Below are 26,663 nucleotides of genomic sequence, written 5' to 3'. Positions count from 1 at the left end.
GTCAAGAGAACGGAGGCGTACCGCACGTTGCGCAAGGTGCTTTGCTAGGGCTTCATCTTCACCACACCTCGTTCGCCTTATCACAAGTAACGATACCACATCTAATACACGCATTGTGACAGCCACTACAGCTGAACGATGAACCTTGTCCGTCTGCAACGCACTGTTCGGGTTGGCATTTCTTATCGGCCTAGGTGCTTACCCCAGGCGGTCCAGCTGTCGGCCCACGTGGGTCACCTGAATGGCCAGCTTTTGACGGGCGCGCCAAGTCCTCACAACGACTGGGGTCATGCCCGTGCAACTTGGCTCGCAAACGCTCCACGCCGTCTTTTCCATTAACACGAACGACAGGGCTCTTGCAATGCCTCCTCGTCACCGATGCGGGCGTCATTTTCTATGAACACCCACGGGACGCCGTAGAGTACCGCATGCGATAGCCCTCTCACCTAATTGGTCCATTCCTCAACACCAGCGTTCCGGCATCGTGGACGTATAAACCAGGTCTCTCCGCATTTGCGGGCTAGCTGTCTCTTCCCGTAGCAACACCACCGCACGTTACGTGCCCCGACTGTCACCATGGTCCGGCCTATCGCTGTCATGCGCGAGACATGGAACATCTACACTCCTGTCGAACGACGGAACATCGGCATCTACATCGCCGGCATCATGATGTACAAGTTCGGCCTCGAGGCATTCAACGGATCTGTCATTGCGCTTGCGACTAATCGATACGATGAACTCGAGAAGAAAACGCACATCTCCATTACTTTTCAACGTGTCGGCGTCTTGACTGGACTGAATCAAGCCTTTCAGTGTGTTGGATCTATACTGATCGCGCCACTCATCAAAAGATATCCGACGAAGAACGTTCTGGCATGTGCAGTGCTTATATTCGCCTTCATGAGCAGCGTCTTGCTCATCTTAGACGCTGCAACTGGCGGCAAGTTCGCACCGCGCGGATGGGCAAAGGATGACTTCAGTTACTACGGTGACTATGATACCGACGCCATGATCCCCATCTGTAAGTTCATAGCCCCAGTCTACCTAACGGTTCGATATGTCGGTCACCTTTGCTCTCATGTCTGCTGCCGCCAGAGCTGTCGCTGGCGGGTGCTGTAAAGAGCAGCAGGTACTTGTTCTCATCTGATTCCATGTTGCTGACGAACGCTAGATTGCGTCTGTGGTATAGTCTACGGCATGGTCGAATTGATCCGGCGAGTCATTCCGCGCGACTTGGTTGGCGGCAACATCCAAAAGCTTCGACGTATGGACTCTCTGGTCCATATCTTCTACGAGATCAGCGGCACTGCTGGTGCCTTTTGCACAGCACTTGCGCTCATTCCCCGGTTCGGCAACAATTTCAGCTTCATTATCACGCCCATATTCTTCGCCGCCGCATCCATACTCTGGTACTTCATTGAGGAAGCCAGCATACCGAAGGAAGGCAGATCTCTGATCTTGGAGAGTCAGCCAACCTATGTCAAGGCCGTGATAGGCGGATTCTACCTCTTCTTCGAGTCCGTTGGAACGGGTGCTAAGATCATCTTCAAACACCGCAAGTTTATCTGGCTGTTACCCGGATATGCTGTCGCGCTTTATGCGCACCGATACCTCGAGAACGCAATCGCTCCTGCCGTAGCACGCCGCTACTTCGGAAACTCGGCATGGTCACAGATCATAGTGGGAGGCTCAAACTTCGGCGAACTGCTAGGAGCGCTGTTTGTATTCATGTTCACGAACTTGGTGCACACTCCGATACCATGGCTTCGGCTAGACGCCCTGGCTCTCCTGATAGTCTGGTATCTACCTTTCTGGAACCCACCCAAGAACGACGTGGCTCAAGCTTGGATCGTGGGAGCGACGTTCCTCCCCATCAGTTTCGGGTGGGCTGCCGGCGACGTATCGCTCGCCGCATACATTCAGGCATCACTAGCGCGCATCGAGTCGAAGACTCAGAACGTATCTGCACTCGGTGCCGTCATGGCGTTCCTCTACAGCACATACATCGTTACGTACGCGATCGCATCCGTTTCCCTCGGGACCTACATCGACCGCGTTTCCGATCGCCACAACGAACAGATACACGGGGCTGTGTTGAACGTGGCTGCTGTACAGTTCACCATCATCAGTGTGCTGGTCTTGACGAGTACCTTTGTGCCGAAAGGCGCCTTTGCACTAAACCCCAAGATGCTCAGTGAGGAGGACCTGGATACCGATTTGGAGGACGAGGATCTGGAGTATGTACCCGGAGTTCAGGTCAAAGGCAAGCGAAGCTACGAAAGCCACGAGATGACCAGTAGAACGAACAGCTTGGATTAGCGACACGTGAGAATGATTTGGATGAGGCTTGTAACGAATATAACTTTCCCATCTTAATGCGACAGGAAATTGCTCCTCTGGCCACGTATCACAATGCGGAAGAAACAACATGTGCGTGCAGACACCTTGATGTCCAGCCAAATAGCATTAGCAGACTATGCGGGGTATCTTGTCTGAACCGCTACATTGTAGATGGATAATACTTTGAGCACGACCTCGATCATCATGATCTGACCACCATATCGTGGGCCGGCAGAAGCCGCGACAGCACTTCCAATGTTTCTATAGTGATCTCCAGCACGTGTGTTCTTGTGCAGCGCTCATTGATCCCCACGACTACATGTAAGCTATCGGCTGTTTCATCGACGACTCCGAATATAGAAGGTGACCTCCGCGACGTTCCGTCTCGGTAGACTGGAGTAGCTTCCGTAGCGGAGGCTCGACCCTGCGCACGGAGGGAATGTCACTTGATTGCAGCGCTGAGCAGTAAGAGTGGCAACTAAGCACTCGGCGTCCTGGGTTCGAGACAAGGGGCGCTTTAGCATGCGTCGACGCGCCAAGCCCATGTGCTCACGGGGCGAGGTTTGGTTGGCTCAGCTACGCCTTCACGCACCTCCAAGTCAGCAGCAACACCACGTCTTTGGGTTGCGCCAAGCAAAAGCTTCGCTCACAATCAGTCGCGCTGCGGACGCCATTTGCTTTTAACGGCCCAGTGCAAGCATGCGCGGAATTCCTTCCAGATCGCGCGTCTACTACGCCTTGTTGCGACCGCTGCTCTCGACCCATGGATGAGGCCGATTTCGACGGCTCACGCATAACACCTGTACCCGCCTGCTACGCGGCTGTACGTGCGCAATCCAGCTGAACAAGCTCAAGATCCCCAGAGCCTTGGACCCGTCGCTTTCGTGCTTTCGCTCTGGTCTTTGTTGGCGCCTTGTTTCGATACCCCGTCATTGTTGTTGTTGCCTCTTGTGGGTGGTAGCCCAGTCTGACATCCAACCCGCATTAGGCACGCCTCTGCCATCTGGTACACTGTTGCTACGACTACCGCTTGTCGGAGACTTCTACAAAATCACATCCACCGCAAAGCGTCTGGTATTGCGGCTCGATGAATCATGCAGCCATATCCACAGCCGAGTGGACCGCCCGGTAACGACAGAAATGAAGGCGGACATCGGGGTCCGCTGAGTAGAACATGGCCACAGTTGTTCAAAAAGAGAAGGAGATATAGTCCGGTTAGGGAGAGCGCCCAACAGCAACAAGAACAGCAACAACACGTACAGCAGATGCAGCACGTGCAAATGCAACCAGCACCGCAAACACAGCCACAGCAACAACCCGTGCAATTACCGATACATCCCATCCGCCCATTGAAATCGCCATCAGTAACAACGCAATCTGTCACATCACCCGCAGTATCTTCGATAAGATCTCCGTCAATAGCAGCAGACACCGCGAGCACAATATCATCAATATCCCATGCATCATCCGCAACACCGAAGAAAGTCGCCATCGCAAGAAGAAGCAGTAATATAGTACCAGCGGACAGCAATGGTATGCCTCCCTCTTCGTCGTCAAGTCTCGTGACGTCAATCTCACCCAAACAACACAAACGCAAAACCTAGTATACAACTAACTCCTCCCAGGCGCCGGTGGCGTAACAACCCCCCAAGCCGATCTCCTAGCTTCCAAATCAAACTACGAACTAATCTCCTCTGGCCAACACCTCGAAATGGGCCTCCACTTCAGCACTGCCATGGCCACCGGCGTAATGATGAAGCGCGCCACACACCGCGCAGCCGAACAAGCCCGGCGCGACCGCATGAAAACCGCCATGGTAGATCTAGCTGAATTCTTACTCGACGGCGAAGTCACGTTTGGTAGTGGGACCACATGTTTTGTTGTTATGAGAGGGAAAGACGGCGAGGATGGGAGTGAGAAGGTGACGGATGGTGCCGATGACGATGTGAGGAATGGGAAGGGTTCTGTACCCGGGGAGAAGAAGACGGTTAATAAAGCGCGGTTGATAGAGATGGCGTTGGAGAAGATGAAGGCTCAGGAGAAGGAGATTGAGCTGCTGCGCAAGGAGATTGAGGGCTTGAGGGCGGGTGGGGATAGTATGGATGTGTCGTAGAGCCCACACCTGCATACGACGCCCTGTGTGGTTTGTTGGAGACGAGGGGAGAAGGTGGGCTGGGTCGGAGCATATTTTCTTTTCTAACCTGAGATATCCATCATGCATGGCGTTTGGACATTTTTTTTTCGGCATACAGTTCGACCGCATGTAAATTCCTTAGCATAGGCACTAGAAACACGATATAGCATGGGACGATCAACTGCTGAACAAACTCGACTGGACGTCTTGCACCGGACCCATCGTGGCGTTCGAACCAAGTGGGGTTTCCACACGGGAACCATGGCCGTTAGTTCTGAGCCTCAAACAAGTTCGATCTGCCCAGTCTCCGCGGAGTGTAGACTATGGAAAGCGAGCACTACGTTGTCAGCCCAATGGAACTGCAGGGTGAAGAGTAGTAATGGTCTCATTGGTTCATGTCTACGTATAATTATCTACGCGAGCAGTGCGAAGAGCAGATACGTCTTCTTCGCATAATCCACCGCGTTCTTCCTCAGCCTGTTGATAGCAACCTCGTCCAAGTCCACCATGTCGGTTTTCTGTACCAGCGCTGTGAGTTTGGCATCGTCTGCGCCTGTGTCACCAACGAAGCGTTGGATGTAGAGAAGATCGAAAAGCATTTGTTTGACTCTCTGTTCCTTTGCTTCCTTGTCATCTGAAGATGGCGGGGTGGCGTCTGCTTTCTCACCATCATCCGTGGCTGTGGGGTCTGCGCCTCCATTTTCTTCTCTGTCTTCGTCTTTCTTCTCGACAGAAGAGCTTTGCTCTTTCGCAGACGCGCTGATGGCGTCGAGATGCTCCTGAACTGTTTTGATTACTTCGTCGGCGACGCTGCTTTTCAGAACCTCGACGCTGCCGGGCGCCCATACATCACTACCAAGCGCGCCCATATCTTTGTTTAGGCCCCGCAGGAATCTGAAAGCGCTGGAGGACGGCTGACTCGGTAGTGGTGGGTGTCCTTCCCACAAGATGTGGCTGTTTGTCTTCACTTTAAGTGAACCTTGAAGCGATGTCTTGTATGCATCTACGCTTGGTTTCGTGACGCGTAAAGCGAGTGTAGCATGCAACGGTTGAAGAATCTCTATCGTAAAGGGTGACGCAAGAGGTGTGGCTTTATCTTGGAGGCGTAACCGCGGTATCCGATCGCCGATTTCCCTGACTACGCGCAGCATGAAAGTGGCCTTTTGTGTTGATTGCTCACCATCAGACTTCTTCACGATAGTATTGAAGCTCCGGCTTAGGTTTTGCATGGCGTCGCTCAAGGCCTCCTGGGTAGCTTCCTCGAGCAGTTTTGGATCGTCATCGCTGAGGAGTGCTTGCTTCGAATCGCCAAGCTCATCTTCGGATTCGTCGTCCACATCATCTGCAAAGGTATCGTCCCATCGTGCTTCCTTCATGCTCTTGACGATACCCTTGACTTCCAGGATAGACTCCATCCATTTGTCAAAGGCAGAGGTTACACTGATGACAGACTCATCGCGCCCTTGGTAGGTGTTGAGTATAGCAGATTTGAAGTTTTGTGCCCCGTTGCTCAGATCAGAGGCCTTGGTGGTGGTATCCCATAGTGAAGGTGCCACGGCCTTGTCTGTTGAAGCCACCGTGTCCAGTCGATTCGTCAGCTCGGTAACGACACTTTGTAGCCCATGTGTGCGCGATCGCACTATGCCCTCAAGCTTATCGTTCATCGTGTCTCGTAGATCGTCTAAAACGTTGGCCGACTTGACACCCGCCATTCGTGAGCCAGACAATATCCAGGTCTCGATCAGCTCTTGCCTCAAGTCTGCAACCTCTTTGAGTCGTTCTTCGCCCTCCAGTGCTTTTTGCACACCCTTGAGGAAAGCGGCAATAGCGTCCTTTGACCATCGGTGCATTATCCGCTCTGCATCCGGCCGCTGCAATTCGTCGTGTCTCGGCCATGGCGTGTAGTTTCGTGCCTCATCGCCTAACCACCGATCATGTACATCGAGGTTCAGCTCGTAGAGACCGCGGACGTCGGGGTCCTGGATCAACGGCTGTGCCTTCAGTTTTGCCAGTGCCTCTGCTAAGCGCCGCGGAAAGATGGTCTGTGTATCGAGGCATGTCTGAATGCACAGCTTGAGCGCGCTAATGCCATGCTTCGCAAGCTCATCGCCTCCTGCCCTCAGCTCGCTGTTCATCTTGTCCAATCGCATCTTATGGAAATGGTGTAGGACATCGGTCGGGGTGGAACTCGTCGCGAGCGCGTAGGCACACATGCTTTCGAGCAGGCTGGCTGTTTCGCCGTTCGTGTTCGAGAGGCGCTTGTCAATCCTCCTGAGAAGCTTCCGCCGTACCGACAGCAGTCTCTCCCACAGCTGATTGACAATGGGCGCCTTGTTGTCGGATTGACTGAGCGACTTGTGGAGTAGTCTTGAGATGACCAGGACTTTCGCAATGAGCAGATATGATCCTTCTCTTTTCATGATGCGCGTCATGACCACAGGCGCGTTGCGCATGACTGCGAGCTGGGCCGCGAATGTATAGCGCTCCGCATCTATTGCCCGTCAACCCACTGTCCCTTGCCAATGCATTGTTGTAGACTGACCGCGACTTCGTGTATGCATGTCCATCTTGCCCGCATTGTTTGTGATCTTTTCTAGGCCCCGCGCATTGCAGCTCTGCCCTACTCTTGAAAGCCTACTTTCCACCTGCCCCATGCGCACTTCCATGTCGATGATCGTACCGGCCGTGTCGAGGAGACTGCGATAGCTTGCCCTGTAGTTCCGTCAGCCTCTCCGATCTCTATCCCCTTGTTGGCCTGGCATTCCGTACCCGACAAGCGACCGTAGCTTCTCTCGATTGTCGTCGGCATTGTTGCGGAGCTGCTGTTCAAGCTTGCGGACGACGGGAATGGGGTATTGGAACGCGTCTTCCCACGTCTGGAAGGTTCGTGGGTCTGGCGTTTCGGTCGCCATTGGCGTTGGGTACTGGAAGTCGCGTGTTGGCGTCGCAATGCTACACGTAGAGGTACGCGGCGATGCTACATCTCCCCACCAATCGCGTGCTTAGTCATCGCGCCTACCCATCACTCAATTGCCAACTGGAACAGTTGACTGATTTGCGAAGGTAGTATATGATCAAAGAAGGGGCTTTGACATAATCGTTGTGTAAAATGCATAATGGCATTGGTGTTGAAACCAAGAAACTCTATCTCTATATCTCAAAACATGGTATCACAGGTTAAGCTCAAATGACTCCGCCCATCCCAACTCCTACCAAACGAATCATTCTCCATCTGGAATAAAGCCTGCCGTATCACCTGCAGCATTCCGTCTTCTGAGCTCGCGTTCCACAGCCCTCAACATAAGCTGCGCATCGTCGAGCGTCAATTCCTCTCCACCCCTCATGCTCGCCAACAGCTCCGCAAATTCAGGGTCATCAGGCTCGATGATCTCAACCCTTCTGCCCTTTGTCTTTGGCTTTGGTGGTGGCAATGGCATGAAAGCTCTGTTCGTGCTGCCGAACTTGGCGATCATCTCCTCAAATTCGCCTTGTGGAGTGCTCTGACTTGTGACTGCCCCGCCAGCACCGATGCGCCAGACGTCTTCCTTGTCCTCATCCTGATCGTCGTCGATCTTGATAGCGGTACGAATGACAACGTTGAAGTCGCCGCCTCCTCCGACGTCAAGGTATCCGAGAACACCTGAGTATATGCCTCGTCTCACGCCGCTCTCCACATTTTGAAGGATTTCGCATGAGCGTTTCTTGGGCGCCCCAGTCATACTTCCTGGTGGTAGACTCTCAACGAATGCGTCGAACCCTAGGTATGGAACAGAATGTTTCGTTGGCTTTTTGGAAGCGTACTCCACAGGGTCTTCCCAATCTTCCGGGGTGGTAGGCTTGTAGATTCCGCTGGGTACTGCATCGACGACTGATACTAGTTGCCACAGTGTTTCGTATTCTTCCACTTCCATGAGCTGGCTCACTCGGACATTTTCGGAGCCGTAGACACCGTGAAGTTGATGGCGGGTAAGATCGACAATCATGAGATTTTCTGCGCGTTCCTTAGACGATGAGAGGATGTCATGGGCCATCTCGGCAGTTACACCAGGTTTCTTCTGCACTGTTCCTTTGATCGGCCGGCATTGCGCAGTTTGCGATCGGTCCCAGCTTATGTACCGCTCTGGTGAGGAGCACAATAAATGTACATTGTGCATCCTCATGTAGGCGCTGAATGGCGCGGGATTTTGACCAGTTAGGCGTTTGTAGAGGTTCCAAGAGTGTTCATTATCCTCGGAGTGGGATATTCTGCACGCTGTAGGCTTGCGAGCGCGAACCTCGTTGCGAGTCGTGAGACACAACTCGTAGCTCTGGCCGTCTGCTATCGAGTCTTTGCAGGCTCTGACTTTATCGCAATAGTCGTCTTCGCCAACTGTGAGCTGATGGCACGACTCAATATACTGGTGCATGGTGCCATGCGTCTCGAAAGGGTCGACCTGTCTCATTGCGGCAGAGTTCGGGGTAGTCTCCCGTGATTTGAAGCCTGCATGCTCATACAGTCTCTCTATTGTGTTGATAACCCAATCTTGGTCACAGGGACCGCGAATACTTTGAACATAGATCTTCTTGATCTGGTGATCGAAGACAATACTCCTTGTTATGTAGGCGAAGCAGATGTCCGGATATGGGGCTTCTTCGTGGCCCTTGACGTCAACTGTTTCTAGACCAGCCTCGTAAGATGCATATCCCATCAAACCTCCCCAGAAAGGAGCCCATGTTGAACCCTGTGGCGGAGTCGAGGGCTGGAGGCTCTTCATGACTTCTCGTACGTAGGGCCAAGGGTCGGCCACGGTCCAGTCCGTATGCACTTGGTCTTTACCATCTCTGAGCTCCATTCTGCGGGTGCCGGCGTAGTAATGTAGGCGCAGAGTCTCTTCTGGGATGACGACACCAATAATGCTGTACCTGCCTGTTCCCACAGCCATGGGTACGAGGTTCGATTGCAGTCCCGACTCTAACACTATGGCTTCGCCTCTTGATAACTCGAAGAGCTCACAAGCATCCGCAACGGTAAGTCGTCCACTTCCCGTGGTCGCACAATGCACAGTGCTCGGTGGTAGATCCGGTAGTGACTGCCCGTCCCCATGCGCAATGAGCGAGGCCAGCTCGAACGGTGTGATAGTGTCGCTATCAAGCTTTGCGATGAAATCGGTATAAGAGCGTTTGCTCTGTTTCTTTGTGCCGTAGATCCCCAATTCTCGTCGAAAATCCTCAGCAGTCATCGGCAAAGACGGCACGTTGGATGTCAGACTATGCTTGGGGACGTTCCTGAACATGCGCTTCCGGTTCCAGGCTTGGGCGTCCTCCCACCAATTCCGGATGATGCGCTTGCCCTCGTCATTTGTACATATCGACTCTGGATGAAATTGAACTCCCCAGAACGGCTTCTGCAAATGTTTGATGCCCATGAGAACGGCACCGTTGAGATCGCTATCAAAATCCCACGCCAACGGCTCCAACTGAGGGCAGGTCTCGGTGGGTTCCCAAAGCTGTGCGGGATACCGTACAGCGCGCTTGTTCTGTATGGGGTGATCGAGTTTGACTTGCAAAGAGTGGTACTGCGTTGCTAAAAGACTCTCCACACCGCGGAATATTGACTGGCTCTTGTGTAGGACGGCCGTTATGATACCGTGCTTTGGTTCCGCGAGCCGTTCAATATCGGCTCCAAATGCAAGGCACAGCGACTGGAATCCAAGACATATACCGAGCACTGGAATGATCTGCTCATCCCGAAGTTTCCAGAGTTCCTTCATTAGACCAACATCTTCGTCACATTTCGCCCAGCCAGGTCCCGGTCCTGCAATGACGGCATCAAAGCTCTTCAAATAGTCGGTAAACGCTATGAACTCCCCAGAAGCTGATGGCTTCGCAAGAACAGGATCATCGATGAAGATTTTGATGATTTCCGCGTCTACATTCTGCTCGACCAGCGCGACGATGTTGTTGGAAAAAGAGTCGTAGGCGTCCAGACAGAGTATCCTTGGGCGCTGAGTCAGAACGGCAGGCGCCATCGCTTTGGTCGCGGATCTGAAGCCCGGAACAATCGGGCAGTGCGTGGGATGTTTCTACGACGGATTCTGATATTGAATCGTCAAGAGAGTCAGACCGGACGTCTAAGCGACAGCCAGGTGTTGTATCGTGGTTGGTGAAAAGTTGAGGGGTGATAGGGCTGAAATCTTATCCCGCGATAACTCCGGCGATCCGCCGGTGCAAGTGCGGAACCGTGGATCGGGTTCGTAGGAGTACCTTGGCTGTAGTTGAGTAGATGGAAGGCTGACAGTAGGAGAGCGGTGAGAGCGATGGCAAAGCGATGGAAGTGTGACAATGAATGATAACGATCTCTTGCCAGGACGCCACCTGGTTAGGGTCAATAGGCCCCAGATGCAGGGTCCAACGGAAGCAGCCGCTTAGCTGCTCGACGCATCTGAGGTGTGCATGTCCTCGAAAAGGAAAGCAACCTTCGCTAATGTTGTTTCACCCAGCCGATCGACCTCTTGCCACCTCCTTAAAACCCCGCGCATGTTCTAGAAGTCAGAGACGCGTTACAGCCATCCCGCGCGCGCTACAGCAGCCCCACGAAGTCGAACCTCTTCACTCTCACAGGTGCCAGGACAGAGTCTACTGGACGACACATAGAGCAATATTGGTATAGTCTCTAACTCAGCCTGACGGTCTCGATCTGCGCATCAGATATCAGAATGCCACAAGATACCCTTTAGTAATGATGGCGTCGGACATGATCACGCCTCGGCATACTAGAGTGGGCATCGCGCTTGGGCCATGTCGTCATATCGAGATTCTTCCGCTGCGTCCCCACGGCGCGAGACCACGACATCTTGTTGAAGACGGCCAAGTCCCATAGACGCCATGTCCTGGCTCAAACGGCGAGCAGGGCCCTTGATAGTACTCGGGACCTCAGCCATTGGCGGCGCCGCCTATCGCTTCACGAAATCCGCCGACCCCTCCGACGCATCGTTGAACCCGCATACCTTCACGCCGTACACGCTTGTAGACAAGCAGCCCGTCTCGTCGACCAGCGCAATATTCACTTTGCGCAATAGCAATGGCGTCTCGGACACGGAAAGTGTGAAGGAAGTGTGGAAGCGCAGCATCTGGAGTGTCCAGATCAAGCAGCCACAGCTACAGATTGCGCGCGCATACACACCGCTACCGCCTCTGCCACCAGACGTCCACAAGAATGGCGAGAATGAGCCTGAGGATATGAGGCTGCTCATACGGCAAGAACAGGGAGGCGAGGTCTCGACCTACCTGCACCGACTACCCGAACAATCCACCGTCGAGCTACGAGGACCGAACACCGAACTTGAGCTTCCGCGCGATATCATAGAGGTTGTCTTCCTGGCAGGCGGGACTGGCATAGCACCCGCGATGCAGGTTGCGCAAGCCCTAGGAAGAAGGACTGGAAGCCGGATGCACATACTATGGGCGAATAGGCGGCGTGAAGAATGTGTAGGTGGCGTTAGCGACGACAGAGGTAGCACAGCATCTGCGTTGGATCGAGTGGGCTGGTGGCAGAGCTTCTTCGGTTCTAGTGAGTCTGCCGCAGCAGCACCACTTGCCGAGGACTCGTCTACCGCGTCCAAGGGCATTGTGGTGAAGGAACTGGACGCGCTCAAGAAGCGGAGCGAAGCAACGAAAGGCGAAGGCCTCCGTGTCAACTACTACGTCGACGAGGAGAAGACGTTTATCCATCCATCCGAGATCGAGAAGAAGATACAAAGGCAACGAGCAGAGAACGGCTCAAGGTTGATCATAGTATCAGGCCCCGATGGATTCATTGAGCATTGGGCAGGCAAGAAGCTCTGGGCCAACGGAAGAGAGGTACAAGGACCATTAGGTGGTCAACTAGGACGGATGCAACTAGGTGAGTGGAAAGTAATTAAGCTGTAAGATAATGTATGTGTACCACGACATCCATCTCCTTCGTTCTCTATGAGCCTTCCATCTTCTCTCCAGCGCATTAAGCACACTCCGCGGACCTTGACATCGGTGCTTCTCCGAGTCCGTAACTGCGCATATATGCAAGCCGGGAATAGTGCAGCCATCACTTGCCTAAATAGCGGCTAGACATTATGCAACAAGCGCGGCCTCATGGATGAATTCCGCGCGCTGAATAATTCCACAATCGGCGCATTTCGATCATTGCTCATCAGATCCCTGTCCCATCAATTCGAAAGTCCCACAGCATATTTCCTTTCAATTGCTCTCTGCGCTTCTTTCAACTGTCCGTTCAGCGCTCCGAGACGAAATGGGGGCGGACGCAGCAGACGCAGACGCCGAAGTCGCCGCTTCCCTTTCCAACCATGACCGGCCAATCAGCGACAAGGACCCCAACGCGCGACCAGAATGCTTCACATCGACTTTCCAAGAATGCATGTTCATCGCCTCGGTGACCATGGCCGTGGCTATGACGAGCTTCCTGACCGGGTCAATCACAGTCATGAGTTCTTTCGCCGCGCGGGATCTCAATATGACGAATGCGGAAATCACATGGATGAATGCCGCGACATCGTAAGCATATACCCAGCAGAACATCTCGACTGACGCAGACTGAGAACCCATAGACTCACAGCAGGATCCCTCCTCCTCTTCTTCGGCAGCGTAGCCGACCTCTTTGGCCGCAAAACCATGTTCATAGCCTCCATGTTCCTCTTCTCCGTCTTCTGTCTCGGCGCCGGTTTCTCCACCTCGGGCATGACTTTGGATATCCTCTGCGGCGTGCTAGGCATCTTCTCCGCATCCTCCGTGCCTCCAGCCCAAGGTATGCTGGGCGCCATCTACGAGTTGCCCAGCCGACGCAAGAACCGCGCTTTCGGTTGTTTCAGCGCTGGAAACCCCATGGGCTTTGTTTTCGGGACGATATTATCGGGGTTGTTTACGCAGGTGTTTAGTTGGAGAGCAGGGTTTTGGTTACTTGCTATTGTGTACTTTGTGACTAGTATTGTTGCGGCGTTTACGGTGCCGAGGGATGGGACGCCCAAGAGGAGGTTGGATGCCGAGACGGTTAAGAGGTTGGATTTGCCGGGGACGGGGTTGACGGTGCTGGGGATTGGGATGTTTTGTGCGGCGTTGAGGTATGTTCTCCAAGTAGGCTTCAGAGGGTGTCAGACTGATTTTGGGGTAGTCTGGGAGGCGATGCACCGCAAGGGTGGAAGACGCCGTATGTTCTTGTCCTACTGATCCTAGGTCTTATCCTCATTGCGGCATTTGTCGTATGGGAGATCAAATATCCGTATGCTATGATCGACATGAAGATCTGGTACGATCGGGACTTTTCCCTTGTAAGTCCTCCTTCCCGTCTACTCTAATGCCATCAACTGCATTACCACCATTACCACCAGAAGAGAAGTTTCACAATCCACTAACCCACACACCAAACACAGCTCCTCACCATCCTCTCCTGCGGTTTCCTCGGCTTCCCCATCTTCTCCTTCTGGATCGCACTCTACTTCCAAACCCAACTCAACTACAACGCTCTCATGACAGGCGTGCACATGCTCCCCATGGTAATCGTAGGTCTAACCGCCAACGCCGTCGCCGCCCTCGTCCAACACAAAGTCTCCAACAAACTGCTTGTGGGTATCGGTGCCGCCGCTCTAACCGTTTCCTTCATTCTAGCTGCCGTGCAGAGGTACGGAGACTCGTATTGGGCGTTTTCTTTCCCGGCGCTGTGTTTGTGTGTTGTTGGGGTGGATTTCCAGTTCATTGTCGCTAATGTAAGTTTCTCTCCCTTGCAGTTTTCTTGTGTCTTGTAAGTGGTTCTTGACGCTGATCACGAGTAGATGTACGTCCTCTCATCCATGCCGACGAACAAACAGTCTATTGCCGGTTCGCTATTCCAGACTCTGACTCGTCTGTGTACTGCGATTGCGTATGGTGCAGCGACTGCCATATTCGATGCCGTTCAAAGACGTCCTGCTACCTCTGGCTACTACGCGAAAAATGCTGCTGAGCCGTTTGCGGCGGTGTTTTGGTTCGCAGCAGCCGCTTCAGTACCTGGGCTGATTCTTGTTCCCTTTCTGAGGATTGGTACGCAGGGACATAAGGGAGATACTGGGAGGGTTAAAGTGGGTGGGGATGATGGACATGTTGTTGCTGCTGTGAGCGAGAAGCATGAACGGAGTGATGTGGAGGAAAGAGGAGAAGTGGTGTAAACGCATGTGATAGGAACATTACGAAACTCAAAAAGACTCAGATATCTGGACTTTGAGCATGTGCTTGGTATGGTTGATGGCAATTGATCCGCATCTACTGATCAGGGTTGTAGTACTTCCGCCAGTTGTGTTCCTCCTTGAATCCAAGAACATCCCTAATCTTGCGGTTGCTCAGCGGCGCCTCCCACTCATCCATCTCCCTTGTTATGGGCGTATTCGGCGCATACTGCTCCAGGAACTGCTTCGTTGGGAACGTGGCTGTGATGGTATCATTCGTCGCATTGAAGACCTGGAAGCCCAGTCCATCCTTCTGTACGCATAGATCGCAAATCTGGCCAAGATCACGAGCATCAATGTACGCCCAAGCGTTCCTCTTGCGGCACTCTGGGGACTTGATGTACTTTGGGAAGTCGCGCTCGTACTCGTGGGGCTCGATAACGTTTCCAATGCGGAGGGCGTATATGTCGGCGTCAAATCTGCGGGCAAATCCGCGGGCGACGCGCTCGCCGCACAATTTTGAGATGGCGTAGGTATCCATGGGGTTTACGTCCATATCTTCAGTCAGTGGGAACGCCGTGTAGTCGAGATCTCCTTGGCCAAAGCACACTTCGTAGGTGGTTTCGCTGCTGGCGATGATGATCTTCTTGACGCCGAGCTTGCAAGCTGCCTCGATGACATTGTATGTTGACCTCACGTTGCCGGCATAGCACTCGTTGTCGGGAACCAGCATGTTTCGTGCGTAGGCTGCGAAGTGGATGACTGCGTCTGGTGGGCCAGGTACGTGAGGACCTTCATAGCCGGCGAAGTTGAAGTGGGTTGTGAGTGCGTTGAAGACCTGGCCGCTGTCTGTGAGGTCGGTTTTGAGGGTGAAGACTCCGGCGTTTGGGTCGGGGAAGTCTGGTTGATGTCAATTCATAGAACATTGCAGCGAAGAAAACGGGGATTTACCTGTCAAGTCAAGATTGAGTACTGAGTAGCCATTCTTGATGAGTTCTGGGATGACATGGCGTCCAGCCTTTCCTGAACCGCCGGTGAAGACGATGCGCTTCCCTGAGGGGGCCATTGTGGAGAATTTGGGGACAGGGAGAATGTTCTTGTATGTTCTCGATCTAACACTCGATATGTTAGTGGTAGCTTGCGCATGGGGTAACTGCGGGGTCGTTCTTACCCTTTGTAAACAAAAGGTCTAACTGGCGTTTTAGGGAATCTGCTGAGACAAGATTGAAAATTCATCCAAGAAACCGTCGAGCAGAGATATCCTCATCTTTATAGGCGTCATTGTGCATCTGGAGATCGATCGTCCCACCGGGACATCTCAATGCGAACAGGCGTGGCGAGGACGGTAGCTACAGCGGGATGTACATGGTCGGTAAACCTACGTCACGACCCCTACCCCGGCATTTGGAGGCTGGACCCACCTGAGCACGCTTTTCGGTCATACGACTAGCGTATGAAGACAGCGAATCCTCCGCAATTGCCATTTCACACCTAGTACATCTTCACCTATGGTCGCATATCCCTATCCACACAGATGACCAGCGGTCTGATGCGGCGCTTCTCCACGTTTGCCCGCACGCAACTCCCCACTAGGACAGCGAGATCGCTCACTGCGCCCCGGCTGCTGGGGCTCAAGCAGTACAAGAGGACCCTCAGCGACGCCAGCGCGAGACAGGCGTCCGTGTCAAGGCACTGGTTCACTAGCTCGTCGCCATGCTCCCATCCGGAATCCGATGAGCGCGAGAAGGCGCGTTCCAACGAGCGCAACTTGAAACTAGGAAACAGTGGGTGGCACCTTCTACATGTAGGATTAGATGGCTAATACGGTCACAGCAATCCGAGTACTCCACGATCGCCTACCCACGCTCTTGATATCGCCCCTACCGCAAGACATACTGTCCCCGCAGATCAGTCTTCAACTGTTCCCCTCGACGCACCCGCACCTACCCAACGTAAGCGGGAGGTACGCCTACACAGCAGCATTATGGACAGCACCGGTTGCATGGGGCCAAGTTCCCGTACTGGGCAATGTAAAGCTCAAGATATTGTCTGAGCGCATGGTCAAGAACGGAGGATCCACCACAAGCAACGTACGCAACGAGAAGCTCATAGTCCGGTGGCAGACATGCAAGTCGGAGAAGGAGAACGGCCAGGTCAGCGACGTAGTCGAAAAGATTACGAGCATCGTCGCGGGATCCAAGAGGCCGCACCAGGAGTTTACTGGCCTGTTCAAATTTGAGTTTGACGAAGAGGGGCGCATCTTGAATCACATCATCGAGCACACGGAAGAGGGTCAGCACTGGGACAGGACGGCCAAGGTTATCAGTGTCACTGACTGGCTGCTGGGACGGGCGTGGGGGAGGCGCGAGGAAGTGAGCCCTAGTCTGGCCTTCGTCAAGTGTTGGAGAGAGAAGAACAGTCGGGGCCGTGGCGAGCGGCGATGAAGCGTGGGAGTACAGGCCCTTCACCACTCTATTGTACAAGACTTGTAATCACGAAGTAATGACAACACCCATCCTCACACAGCAGCGTCAATTTCACATGCGTATCCACCGCTGATGACCCGGTGCGTCAGGTTACACATCCGGAATAATTCAGCGTGTGCGATTGGCCGAGGGCTTGGGTGAAATGCGGAGGCCGGCCATGTGCATGGAAATGAGTGGCAGGGCGGGATGGGATGCATCGACAGCGTGGCTGGGCCCGTGACAGCTGCTGTGTTCCCGCCCAATAGACGAGTTGTGAGCATCGACGCAGCACTAACGACTAACTCGCGCCTAGCATCACTAGGATCAAGCTTCCGGCGCATCTCCCCAAGGCCAACCCTCCACCAACATTGCTACCACCATCGCGCCCCCTTCACCCCCAAGGGCTTTCCATCGCTACTCGAGAGGTGTTTTTTCGCGTGTAGCCGCCGGCCGCTAGCCCTGCAGCAGTCCACCGCCCGGCCGCCCAAAGCTTCCCCGCTCCATTACACGACAGCGCCGGGAGCTTCAGCCTCATCCACCCAGGCAGAAGCCTAACAACCACGAGCGCCGTCCACGGAGCCCACACAGCCATGGCGGACCTCGCACAGAGCGGCGAATTGAGTGCGTGCTGACACATACACCTGCCCACGTCCCAGCTAACGCGGCGCAGACCAGCCCGTCCTCAACCTGACGCCCGAGGAGAAGCGCGTCTTCCAGTTCCTCTTCCAGCAAGCCGACACGGAGAAGCTGGGCGTCATAACAGGCGAGATTGCCGTCAAGTTCTTCGAGCGCACCAAGCTGGCACCCGCTGTCCTGGGCGAGATATGGCAGATTGCAGACACGGAGAACCGCGGTCTCCTGACCATGGCCGGCTTCTGCCAGGTCCTGCGCCTCATCGGACACTACCAGGCCGGCAGAGACCCCGCCCCCGAGCTGGCCTTTAGACGTATGGCCTCAATTGCTTGTAGTATAGCCATGCGCTGACACTCCCGCAGCTGCGCCCCTGCCCAAGTTCGAGGGCTTGAACATCCCATCCGCTCCTCCCGCCGCCCCGAGCTTCTCTCCACAACCCACCGGTTCGATACAACCTCAGATGAGCGGCAACGGCCCCATCCGCGTGCCTCCGCTAGTACCCGCCAAGGCTGCCGAATACGCAGGCCTCTTCGAGAAGTCTGGGGCCGTCAATGGCGTGCTCTCTGGTATGTGTCTTGATACTCGACTTGTGCGACTCTAACATTTCCAGGCGAGAATGCAAAGGAGATCTTTGAGAAAGCGCGGTTACCCAACGAAGTCCTCGGTCGCATCTGGAACCTCTCCGACACGGAGCAGCGCGGCGCTCTGAACGTCACCGAATTCATCATTGCCATGCACATGCTCGCCTCCTACCGAACTGGCAACATGAAGGCCCTCCCGACCGCCCTACCCCCAGGCCTGTACGAAGCCGCCTCGCGACGGGGACAACTCCCACCTCCACCAGGCCGACCTGACCAATCCATGTCCATCCCGCGCCAGTTCAGCGGGCAGCAAAATCAGCCAAGGCAATCGAGTCCACTTGGACGAACACCGTTTGGAGCACCGGCTCCTGCACCCCAACCGACCGGCAGCGATTGGCTGATCAGCCCACAAGAGAAGGCTTCATACGACAACCTCTTCAAGACCGTTGATACCATGGGCCGCGGATTCATTACTGGCGACCAGGCAGTGCGCTTCTTCAGCGATTCCGGCCTGCCCGAAGATGTCCTCGCAGGAATATGGGACCTCGCAGACATCAATTCGGAAGGTCAGCTATCCAAGGACGAGTTCGCAGTCGCAATGTACCTCATCCGTCAACAACGGAAGGGAGACCAGCTTCCAGCAACGCTTCCACCCAGCCTGATCCCCCCGAGCCTACGCACAGCCGCCAACCAAGCAGTACCGGTAGCTGCTCCTCAGCCAGCGCCACCCGTTCCTCGCGCCGCCAAATCAGCTGCAGATGATCTCTTCGGACTCGACGCCTTCACAGCACCGGCTCCTGCACCTCAGCAACCGCAATCGACAGGCGGCTCGGCTACCTTCAGCAAGCCATTCGAGGCTGATCCTTTCGGAAGCAAGCCAACTTCGCCCACGTCTCCTCACCCATTCCAGCCTCAGCCGCGAAACCCCGCTTCTACCTTCAAGCCGTTCATGCCTAGCTCTTCATTCGGTCAGACTCTTACTGCGCATTCTACAGGCCAATCGGGTACCTCTGGCGTGCCACAACACTCCACACCATCCGCAATGGACGATTTGCTGGGTGGAGAGGATGTTGCTGAGATTAACAAGAAGCTTACACAAGACTCGACTGACCTGGCCAACATGTCTAACCAGATGACCACTCTCCGAAACCAGATGCAGGAAGTTCAGAACAAGAAGACTGCGACCGAGGGCGATCTCAACAGTGTCAACACTCAGAAGCGCGATCTCGAGCTGCGCCTCTCGCAGTTCAAGACCCAGTACGACCAGGAAGTTAAGGCTGTCAAGGCGCTAGAGGACCGACTGGCTGCCTCTCGCAACGAGACCCGCAAGCTGCAACAGGACCTTGCTATGATCGAGGGCTCTTACCAGGATCTTCAGACTCAACACCGCCAGGTCGGAGGCCAACTTGAGGCTGACCAACGCGAAAACAACAGCTTGAAAGAACGCATCCGCCAGCTCAACACCGAGATTGGACAGCTGCGTCCTCAGCTTGACAAGATGAGGAACGATGCCCGACAGCAGAAGGGCATGGTCGCTATCAACAAGAAGCAGCTTGCTACCAACGAAGGAGAACGCGACAAGATCAGGAACGAAATGAACGACTTGACCAAGTCGCAGGAAGAGGGCACACGCAGTCCGCAGGCCCAGACCCCCGCCGTCGCCGTCAGCCCCGCAGCGTCCACTACAAGCCAGAGCACGAACCCATTCTTCCGCAAGTCGCCCCAACCCGTTGCGGAGAACACCATGTCGCCATCTGGATTCGCACGTGAAGGCCCGCACAAGGACTTTGACAGCGTTTTTGGTAGCTTCGGCACTCCTCAAAGCACAGCACCTCCCGTCTCTTTCCGTCCCGAAAACCAGAGCCAAGGTCCCAGCTTCTCTGTTCCATCCGGCCAATCAGTACGCTCTTCCGAAGGACCTGACGTCCCCACACCGTCTACCTCACCCCCTCTGTCTTCTTACCAGGAATCTCCCCGCGCTGCAGACCCGCCAGCCCCCCCTGAGTCGCGTCAATTTGGCTCTTCATTCCTACCTCTGAGGGAAGGCGGCCAGAGATCCGACTCGTTCAGCTCTTCCGTGCGAGCTACTGCTCCTGCCAGCAGATACGGTGGCCCTGGCAACGAGACACCTACAATTTCCCAGGCATCTCCTGCGAGCACACCAATAGCAGAGAAGCCCACGGTAGAGCGAACTGAAACCAACCGCACAGAAACCGACAACTTCAACCCTTCTCTGTTCAACCGTAACTTCTCATCAGCATCTCCTGTAGCCAGTATCACCAGTGATACTCAGCGCTCAACCAGAGCTGAGGACCGTAAGGATGCCTTCTCCAACTTCGGAGCACCTTCAGCTGGTGTTGACATTCCTGGTGCCTTCCCACGTGAGGCTGCTACCCCTCTTCAGCAGAACCAAACTGGAGAGAGCAGTCTGAGCGCCCCCAACAGGAACATCAACCGCGCCGACCCCTTCGGCAGCACTTCTGGTGAACAACCTCGTGGAGGCAAGGATGATTTCGATGCGGCATTCGCTGGCTTCGGCCCTAGTCGTCAGAACACTGCTACTGCATCCACCACAAGCGCACCCGCGGATAACTCCAACAGGTTCAACAAGGAGTTCCCTCCGATCGAGGACCTCGCTCACGATGATGACAGCGACAGTAACGATGAGCGCGGATTCGATGACAACTTCACATCCGCGTCGCCAAACCAGAAGCGTACTAGCACAGGACAAGAGCAGCGCTCTCAGCAACAGCAGCGACCAGGTACTGCGTCAAGTGACGAGTTGTACAGAGCTCCGCCGCCAACTACCCGCCTGGACTCCAACATCGGTGGCTTGCCCTCTCCTAGTGCGCAGAAGTCCCCACCCACCTACGAGTCCAGTGTGAACCAGACCAGAAGTGGATCGAACCAATTCCCACCTGAGTTCGGTGGTCTTCTTCCCGCTCGCGAAGACCCAACATCGCCAGGATCTCCTGACACCGCGCAAGGTCCCGAGAAGTCGTACAATCCTCCTGGCGGTCACGGAGCTGCTCTCTTTGGCGGCCCTTCCAAGTCTGCGACCACATCGCCCCCTCCTCTAGATACTCCATCATCGACCGTTCCATCCGACCAATACCACTCTGCAGTATCGTACGGTGCCAATGAGAACAACAAGGGCCCATCGCCTTCCAACAACGTCCCCCAACTCGGCAAGTCTGCCTTCAACGATGACTTCGACGCCGGATTTGATGATCTAGCGGATGCCAAGGAGGATGACCGCGCTGATGACGACTTCATGTTCTCTTCGCAGAACCGTGAAGGTCTTGACGAGTTCAACCCAGTGTTTGACTCGCCAGCTGCCTCCAAGTCAAACACTATGGCTTCTCAGCAGACTCCCACCGGCAAGCCGCGTGGTGATGACAGCTTCAGTGACTTTGAACACCTGTCGCAGACCTTTGGAGGACAGCCCCAGCAGCCTCAACCCGCTGCCTCGTCCCAGGACTGGGATGCCATCTTCTCCAACCTCGAGTCGTCGCAAACCGACAAGGGCTCGCACTCGCAGCAAGCATCCACTGACTTTGGCAAATCTGTCTTTGACACTCTCGACAATGAGGAGGCTGCTGCATCTTCATCCAAGTCTCAGGGATTGTCGCCTCAGATGCCCTCGCTCGGTCGTGCAATCAGCACTGGAACCGAGCATGACGACCCTATCCTCAAGAAGCTGACCGGTATGGGCTATGGACGTAACGACGCCTTGTCTGCGCTCGAGAAGTACGACTACGACATCAACAAGGTAAGCAATGCAACCACACTCAATATAAAAGAAGGCTCAAACTAACAACTCTTGATAGGCCGCCGACCACCTGGCTTCCGGAGGAAACTAAACACTCCAATCATTCCCACTCCATACCGCCACCCACACTCGCGTACCCCGGATCGCTCTTTTGTATGAGTACATATGTTTAGCATGGCTTTGTCACAACAAACTTTTCATACCCTTGAGCGTTGGACTTCTCTCCCTCTCCGTTTTATCCCCTGTCGCTGCGACGCACGCCCTTTCCTTTGTTCACGCTTACTCTTCTTGTACTAAAGCTTTCACTTGAGACGGAGGCTTTTGGGCCAGTCTTGGTGCTGGCTGTGTAGTAGGGAGGATTGGGTCTGAGCGACTGCTGCGTTTTGTGCACATGGTTAGTTACTTAATCTAATTCGTTCTTTGGTTGATTGATGGGATGTTGTGCGCTTGTTGTGCTGTGAATGTGCGTTTTGATGTTGATTAGAGGTATAGGTTGGATGTAGTTATATACTCCAATCGGCACTATACAGATCGATCTCTCCCTCGCATTGAAGAGCACCTTGGCGTATGGCATGACCATGCGTTGCGTACATTACTAGGGGGCTCGTCGTCGATTGCAGAATTTGTTCTCCCATCCATACGGCCCTTCAAAGTCTCTGTTGTGTTTACGGTCCATGCTGTACACAAATCTCGTCAGAGCATCCTGGTCGTTCCACCGCCTTCTGAAGGCTTCGCGCACTTTGAGCGTGGTTTCGTCGTCGAGTGTGAGGTGTCGCTGGAACTCGGATCCAAGAAAGTATGGCATGCCGGGGTATTCATCGTCGTCGTCGTCTGCGTTATTTGCGTTGTCTGCATTGTTGTTCGCATTGTCTGCGTTGGCTGCTTCTTGCTCGTCCTCCTCAGCACGTGGACGGAAGATGAAATGCCCTTTTGGATCCGCGTCACCGTCTTGTTTCTCCTGTCTTCTGTTAGCCTACTCATGTATACACATAAAATTGTAATGACCATTCCACATACCTTTCGCCACTCCTCCTCCGTCATACCGAATAATTGACCCTTTGGCCACCACTTACCCCGGCCTCTCGTGGGATTAATGAGGTATCTCACGGAAACATCACTGACCTGCCTCCAACTCGGGTCCTCCATATGGTCAAGATTTGCATGGAAGACTCGAACCGCTTTGCCTCTATGTATGAGATCATATACGGGCTGCCTGAGCAGCTCGAGGATGTTGAGCATGACTCGCCTGTCCTCCATTGAATAAGGATAGGGCTTGTTTCCCCACGCGTGGAAGGATGTCTCGAGGCGGATGCAGATCTCGTGATTCCGCTTTGTAGGCAACAGCTTGAGCAGTTGAAGGTTATTGTACATAGCCATTAGTTCGTCCTTGCTCTCTAGGTTCGTCTCGTAGAAGTTGAATGCAAGCGTGAACTTGCGGATTAGCTCGTATGGCTTTGTACCCATCTCGAAAGGGTCGGCTTTGAATAGCTTGGCCATCTCCTCATCCGACGTGACGTAGAAAGTGTTCGTGGAGTAGTACGCCTCGGTGAGTTCTTGCGCAACCTGCATTCCGAAGTAGGCCGGATCCATGGCCCAGGATTTGGGCTGCACATGTAGTTTTTCGTCTGCATTCGACCATTTGTCCGAGTCGTATTTTCCGATGCGTACTTTGCTGCCATATACATGGCGCTTGTCCGTCAGCTCACAAGGTTGGGCTTTTGGCCCGACAATATACGCATATACCAGGTTGCGGAGCTCCAGCGGCAATGAAGTGTGGATGCTGTTGGCCAGTGCGCGACATGATTTCCTTGCGGCGATTGCTGCCTCCACTGCTCTTCCGCGTCGTAAAGGAGAGGCGATGCATCTGCACGTTTAACACGATTAGCAGAGGGAGCGATCGAGGTGAAGGTTATGGACCGTACTTCGACCTCCAAATGAACTCGTCGTTGAATTTACACTGGGCATCGAACCCCTCTTTTTCAACGGAGCCGTCAGGCAAGACGCGCTCGGATGGCCATTCGGATGATGCCATGGCTGGTAGAAGTAAGGGAAGTTCGTTGAAGGGTCGCGCAGGAAGATGACAGCAGCTGAAGGTTATGTACGTCCGCGGCACGCGGTTCCGCTCTTACTGTACCCATAGATGACAGGGATCCCACTAGCTCATTCGAAACCTAATCTCCATAGCAAAGAATATGCATAAACGCTTGCGCCTGCAGCGCGTTGCATTGGTCCATCACTCGAAACAAGTGGCAAAGTTATTTGAAACGTGATAAGAAGTTCGATTAAAATAGTTCCGCTCAACCCCAGCACCCCATCTAACAAGATCATGCACAACATACGCTCATACATGCAACATGTTCCCACTCAACACATATACACCCTAAATCTTCTTGTCATTAAACCTTCGAAACACCAACAGCAACAGATTCGGTTCTCACAGCAGCATCAACTTTCTCTTCATAGCGATCAAAAGCAGCAGTCCCTTGGATATGGCTGTCCTCAAACACATCGACAGTCGTGCTTGCAAACTTGCGCGCGCTGACGCGCTTCTCGAAGAGAAGATCAAGTTCAGCAAAGGAGCGGCCCTTGGGTTCGGGAAGGCGGAAGTAGGTGTAGATGATACTTAGGAAGCAGGAGCCGGCCCAGAAGAATCCGGCGTAGTTGCCCCTGTGATGTGGTTAGTAGAGAAAAGAGGGAGAGGAAGGGAGAGTGGGAGGGACGTACCAGTTCCAGGCTCCGGGGTTGAGCATGTAGGGTGTGAGGACGGAGGTGATGATGCCGATCACGTTGTAGAGGTTGCGGCCGAGTACCACGGTCTTGATCGCGAGGCGGCGGGTGGAGAGCTCAGCAACGAGAGAGTAGCATACGGTGCCGACGGTCAGCTGGTAGAACATAGCCCATACGATCATCATAGCTCCGGTAGCCATGGCGCCCGTCTCGCGCTGGGAGGCTGGTACCAGGCCAAGGAAACCCATGACGAAGAGCATAACGCATAGTCCACAAAGACCACCTAGGTAGAGTGTTCGGCGTCCGAAACCGACCTTCATGAGGTACCAAGCGCCAAAGACACCGGCCATGTTAATACCGTACTGACCCATTGCGAAGTCATACGAAGTCGATGCGGGTAGACCAGCCTGTTGGAGGAAATAGGAAGAGTAACCCGAGAAAGCGTTTCCACTCAAGTTCTGCATCGCCCAGGCCATGCAGACAATCTCCGTACGACGCAAATCAGTACCCTTGAAGCAGTCCCAGTAGCTGGCTCCCTGGGTGATCTTCTCCTCGAGCGCGGTCGTGTGCACCATCATGGCCACCGTTTCGTCGGCATCGAAATCAGTTTCTCGGTCCAAGCTGGTGAGTCGAAGCAGGGATTTCTTCGCGTCTTCGATTCGCCCTTTGCGGACTAGCCACCATGGCGACTCGGGGGCTAGGAAGACACCGATGATGAGGGGGACGGGCCACATCCATTGGAGGGCGTAGGGGATGCGGTATGACCATTCGTCATCACGGTCGACCATGGAGCGGATGACGCCGATACCGATGACTTGACCAAGACCCCAGCAGAAGTTGACGTAGGTGGTCACTAATTAATGTGAGCTTGTGTATGTGAAAGTAGAGCTTGATAAACTTACAGTATCCGCGCAGAGCAACAGGGCAGACCTCGCAAGCGTATGTGATGGTAAGTGTCTGGAAGACACCCCAGGGGATACCACAGAGAATCTCCGCAATCAGCAAGTGCACCACCGTCTGAGCCGTGAAGAAGATGGTGGTGAACCCAATGATCAGAAGCAAGCACCCCATGACAGTGTAGCGGTATCCAATAGCCTCACTGATCCATCCATTGAGGAAAAGACCGATGATCTCGCCAACGATAACTCCATTTGACAGACCTGCCTGCCACGGCGCTGGAATTTCCCAAGACCCGTCCGGAAGCTGCTCGCCGTACTTTTGCTTGAATTGCGGGAATCCGAAGAAGTTGTTCAGCAGGCAGACATCGTAGCCTTCCATGACGATACACGTGCTGATAAGGACAGACCATCCAATCGCCTTGGGATAGAGTTTGATACCCTGCATCAGCGTCATCTTGCGTTCGTTGTCCGTGGCAAGCCGCGCATCGTCAACAAGCTTGTTAGCAGCGCGCTTGTGATCGGACTCATCATTCTCTCCATAATGCTCGAACGGGGGCGCGGTAGTAGGCTGAATCTCCTTCTCTTCCGCCATGACTGCTCTCTTCCGTGAACTCTCCTTGCAAACCAGAGAAATTCGGGCCGATGTCGATCCGGCCAGGGCTGGGCTGCTTTGGGAACGATAGTGGGGTGCTGCAACGCTGCTCCACACACTCTCGAACCAGGACAAAAGTAAAGAGAAATCCGGGGAAACTGCTACCGTGACATTGGGTGGTAGGACATGAGGCGGTCTTTAAGCATAAAATTTTGCGGGGTCTAGCATGGCTTTTGGGTAAGCGTGGTTGTAGCGGCGAACCATGCAAGCCAGGGTCTGGGTCGCGTGCAGACAGGTGGAGCTTTCATCTCCTGCGGCCGTGCGCGGACGTGATTGGGTCGTCCCATATGC

The 26,663-nt window shown here is 54.1% G+C and overlaps 10 protein-coding genes across 10 annotated transcripts; 5 read left to right on the top strand and 5 right to left on the bottom strand.

Moving 5' to 3' along the window:
• Positions 1–576: 576 nt before the first annotated feature.
• On the top strand, positions 577–4,453 carry J4E85_008267 (uncharacterized protein; the record flags this gene model as incomplete). The annotated part of the gene is made up of 3 exons (XM_051472493.1): positions 577–1,021; positions 1,172–2,296; positions 3,966–4,453. The coding sequence occupies 3 exons, from the start codon at positions 577–579 to the stop codon at positions 4,451–4,453; spliced, it is 2,058 nt and encodes a 685-aa protein (XP_051323958.1).
• A 434-nt stretch (positions 4,454–4,887) lies between these two features.
• On the bottom strand, positions 4,888–7,386 carry J4E85_008266 (uncharacterized protein; the record flags this gene model as incomplete). The annotated part of the gene is made up of 3 exons (XM_051472492.1): positions 4,888–6,965; positions 7,017–7,186; positions 7,244–7,386. 3 exons carry the CDS (start codon positions 7,384–7,386, stop codon positions 4,888–4,890), a joined length of 2,391 nt encoding a protein of 796 aa, XP_051323957.1.
• A 309-nt stretch (positions 7,387–7,695) lies between these two features.
• J4E85_008265 (uncharacterized protein) lies at positions 7,696–10,482 on the bottom strand (the record flags this gene model as incomplete). Its single annotated transcript, XM_051472491.1, has 1 exon — positions 7,696–10,482. One exon carries the CDS (start codon positions 10,480–10,482, stop codon positions 7,696–7,698), a length of 2,787 nt encoding a protein of 928 aa, XP_051323956.1.
• Positions 10,483–11,338: 856 nt separating this feature from the next.
• J4E85_008264 (uncharacterized protein) lies at positions 11,339–12,382 on the top strand (the record flags this gene model as incomplete). The annotated part of the gene is made up of 1 exon (XM_051472490.1): positions 11,339–12,382. The coding sequence occupies one exon, from the start codon at positions 11,339–11,341 to the stop codon at positions 12,380–12,382; it is 1,044 nt and encodes a 347-aa protein (XP_051323955.1).
• A 484-nt stretch (positions 12,383–12,866) lies between these two features.
• J4E85_008263 (uncharacterized protein) lies at positions 12,867–14,646 on the top strand (the record flags this gene model as incomplete). Its single annotated transcript, XM_051472489.1, has 5 exons — positions 12,867–13,003; positions 13,057–13,566; positions 13,617–13,773; positions 13,876–14,208; positions 14,275–14,646. The coding sequence occupies 5 exons, from the start codon at positions 12,867–12,869 to the stop codon at positions 14,644–14,646; spliced, it is 1,509 nt and encodes a 502-aa protein (XP_051323954.1).
• Positions 14,647–14,740: 94 nt separating this feature from the next.
• J4E85_008262 (putative secondary metabolism biosynthetic enzyme) lies at positions 14,741–15,709 on the bottom strand (the record flags this gene model as incomplete). Its single annotated transcript, XM_051472488.1, has 2 exons — positions 14,741–15,543; positions 15,595–15,709. 2 exons carry the CDS (start codon positions 15,707–15,709, stop codon positions 14,741–14,743), a joined length of 918 nt encoding a protein of 305 aa, XP_051323953.1.
• A 468-nt stretch (positions 15,710–16,177) lies between these two features.
• J4E85_008261 (uncharacterized protein) lies at positions 16,178–17,087 on the top strand (the record flags this gene model as incomplete). The annotated part of the gene is made up of 2 exons (XM_051472487.1): positions 16,178–16,427; positions 16,477–17,087. 2 exons carry the CDS (start codon positions 16,178–16,180, stop codon positions 17,085–17,087), a joined length of 861 nt encoding a protein of 286 aa, XP_051323952.1.
• Positions 17,088–17,698: 611 nt separating this feature from the next.
• J4E85_008260 (uncharacterized protein) lies at positions 17,699–22,185 on the top strand (the record flags this gene model as incomplete). Its single annotated transcript, XM_051472486.1, has 5 exons — positions 17,699–17,729; positions 17,779–18,054; positions 18,104–18,307; positions 18,352–22,094; positions 22,153–22,185. The coding sequence occupies 5 exons, from the start codon at positions 17,699–17,701 to the stop codon at positions 22,183–22,185; spliced, it is 4,287 nt and encodes a 1,428-aa protein (XP_051323951.1).
• A 504-nt stretch (positions 22,186–22,689) lies between these two features.
• Positions 22,690–23,684, bottom strand: J4E85_008259 (uncharacterized protein; the record flags this gene model as incomplete). The annotated part of the gene is made up of 2 exons (XM_051472485.1): positions 22,690–23,052; positions 23,112–23,684. The coding sequence occupies 2 exons, from the start codon at positions 23,682–23,684 to the stop codon at positions 22,690–22,692; spliced, it is 936 nt and encodes a 311-aa protein (XP_051323950.1).
• An 806-nt stretch (positions 23,685–24,490) lies between these two features.
• J4E85_008258 (uncharacterized protein) lies at positions 24,491–26,312 on the bottom strand (the record flags this gene model as incomplete). Its single annotated transcript, XM_051472484.1, has 3 exons — positions 24,491–24,761; positions 24,819–25,674; positions 25,724–26,312. The coding sequence occupies 3 exons, from the start codon at positions 26,310–26,312 to the stop codon at positions 24,491–24,493; spliced, it is 1,716 nt and encodes a 571-aa protein (XP_051323949.1).
• Positions 26,313–26,663: the final 351 nt, after the last annotated feature.

Source organism: Alternaria conjuncta (assembly GCF_024043145.1).
Source record: "Alternaria conjuncta strain BMP 0040 chromosome Unknown scaffold_12, whole genome shotgun sequence".
In the NCBI taxonomy this organism is placed as follows: Eukaryota; Fungi; Ascomycota; class Dothideomycetes; order Pleosporales; family Pleosporaceae; genus Alternaria; species Alternaria conjuncta.
Note: the sequence above shows the minus strand (reverse complement) of the source record. Positions and strands in the feature narration are given on the sequence as shown.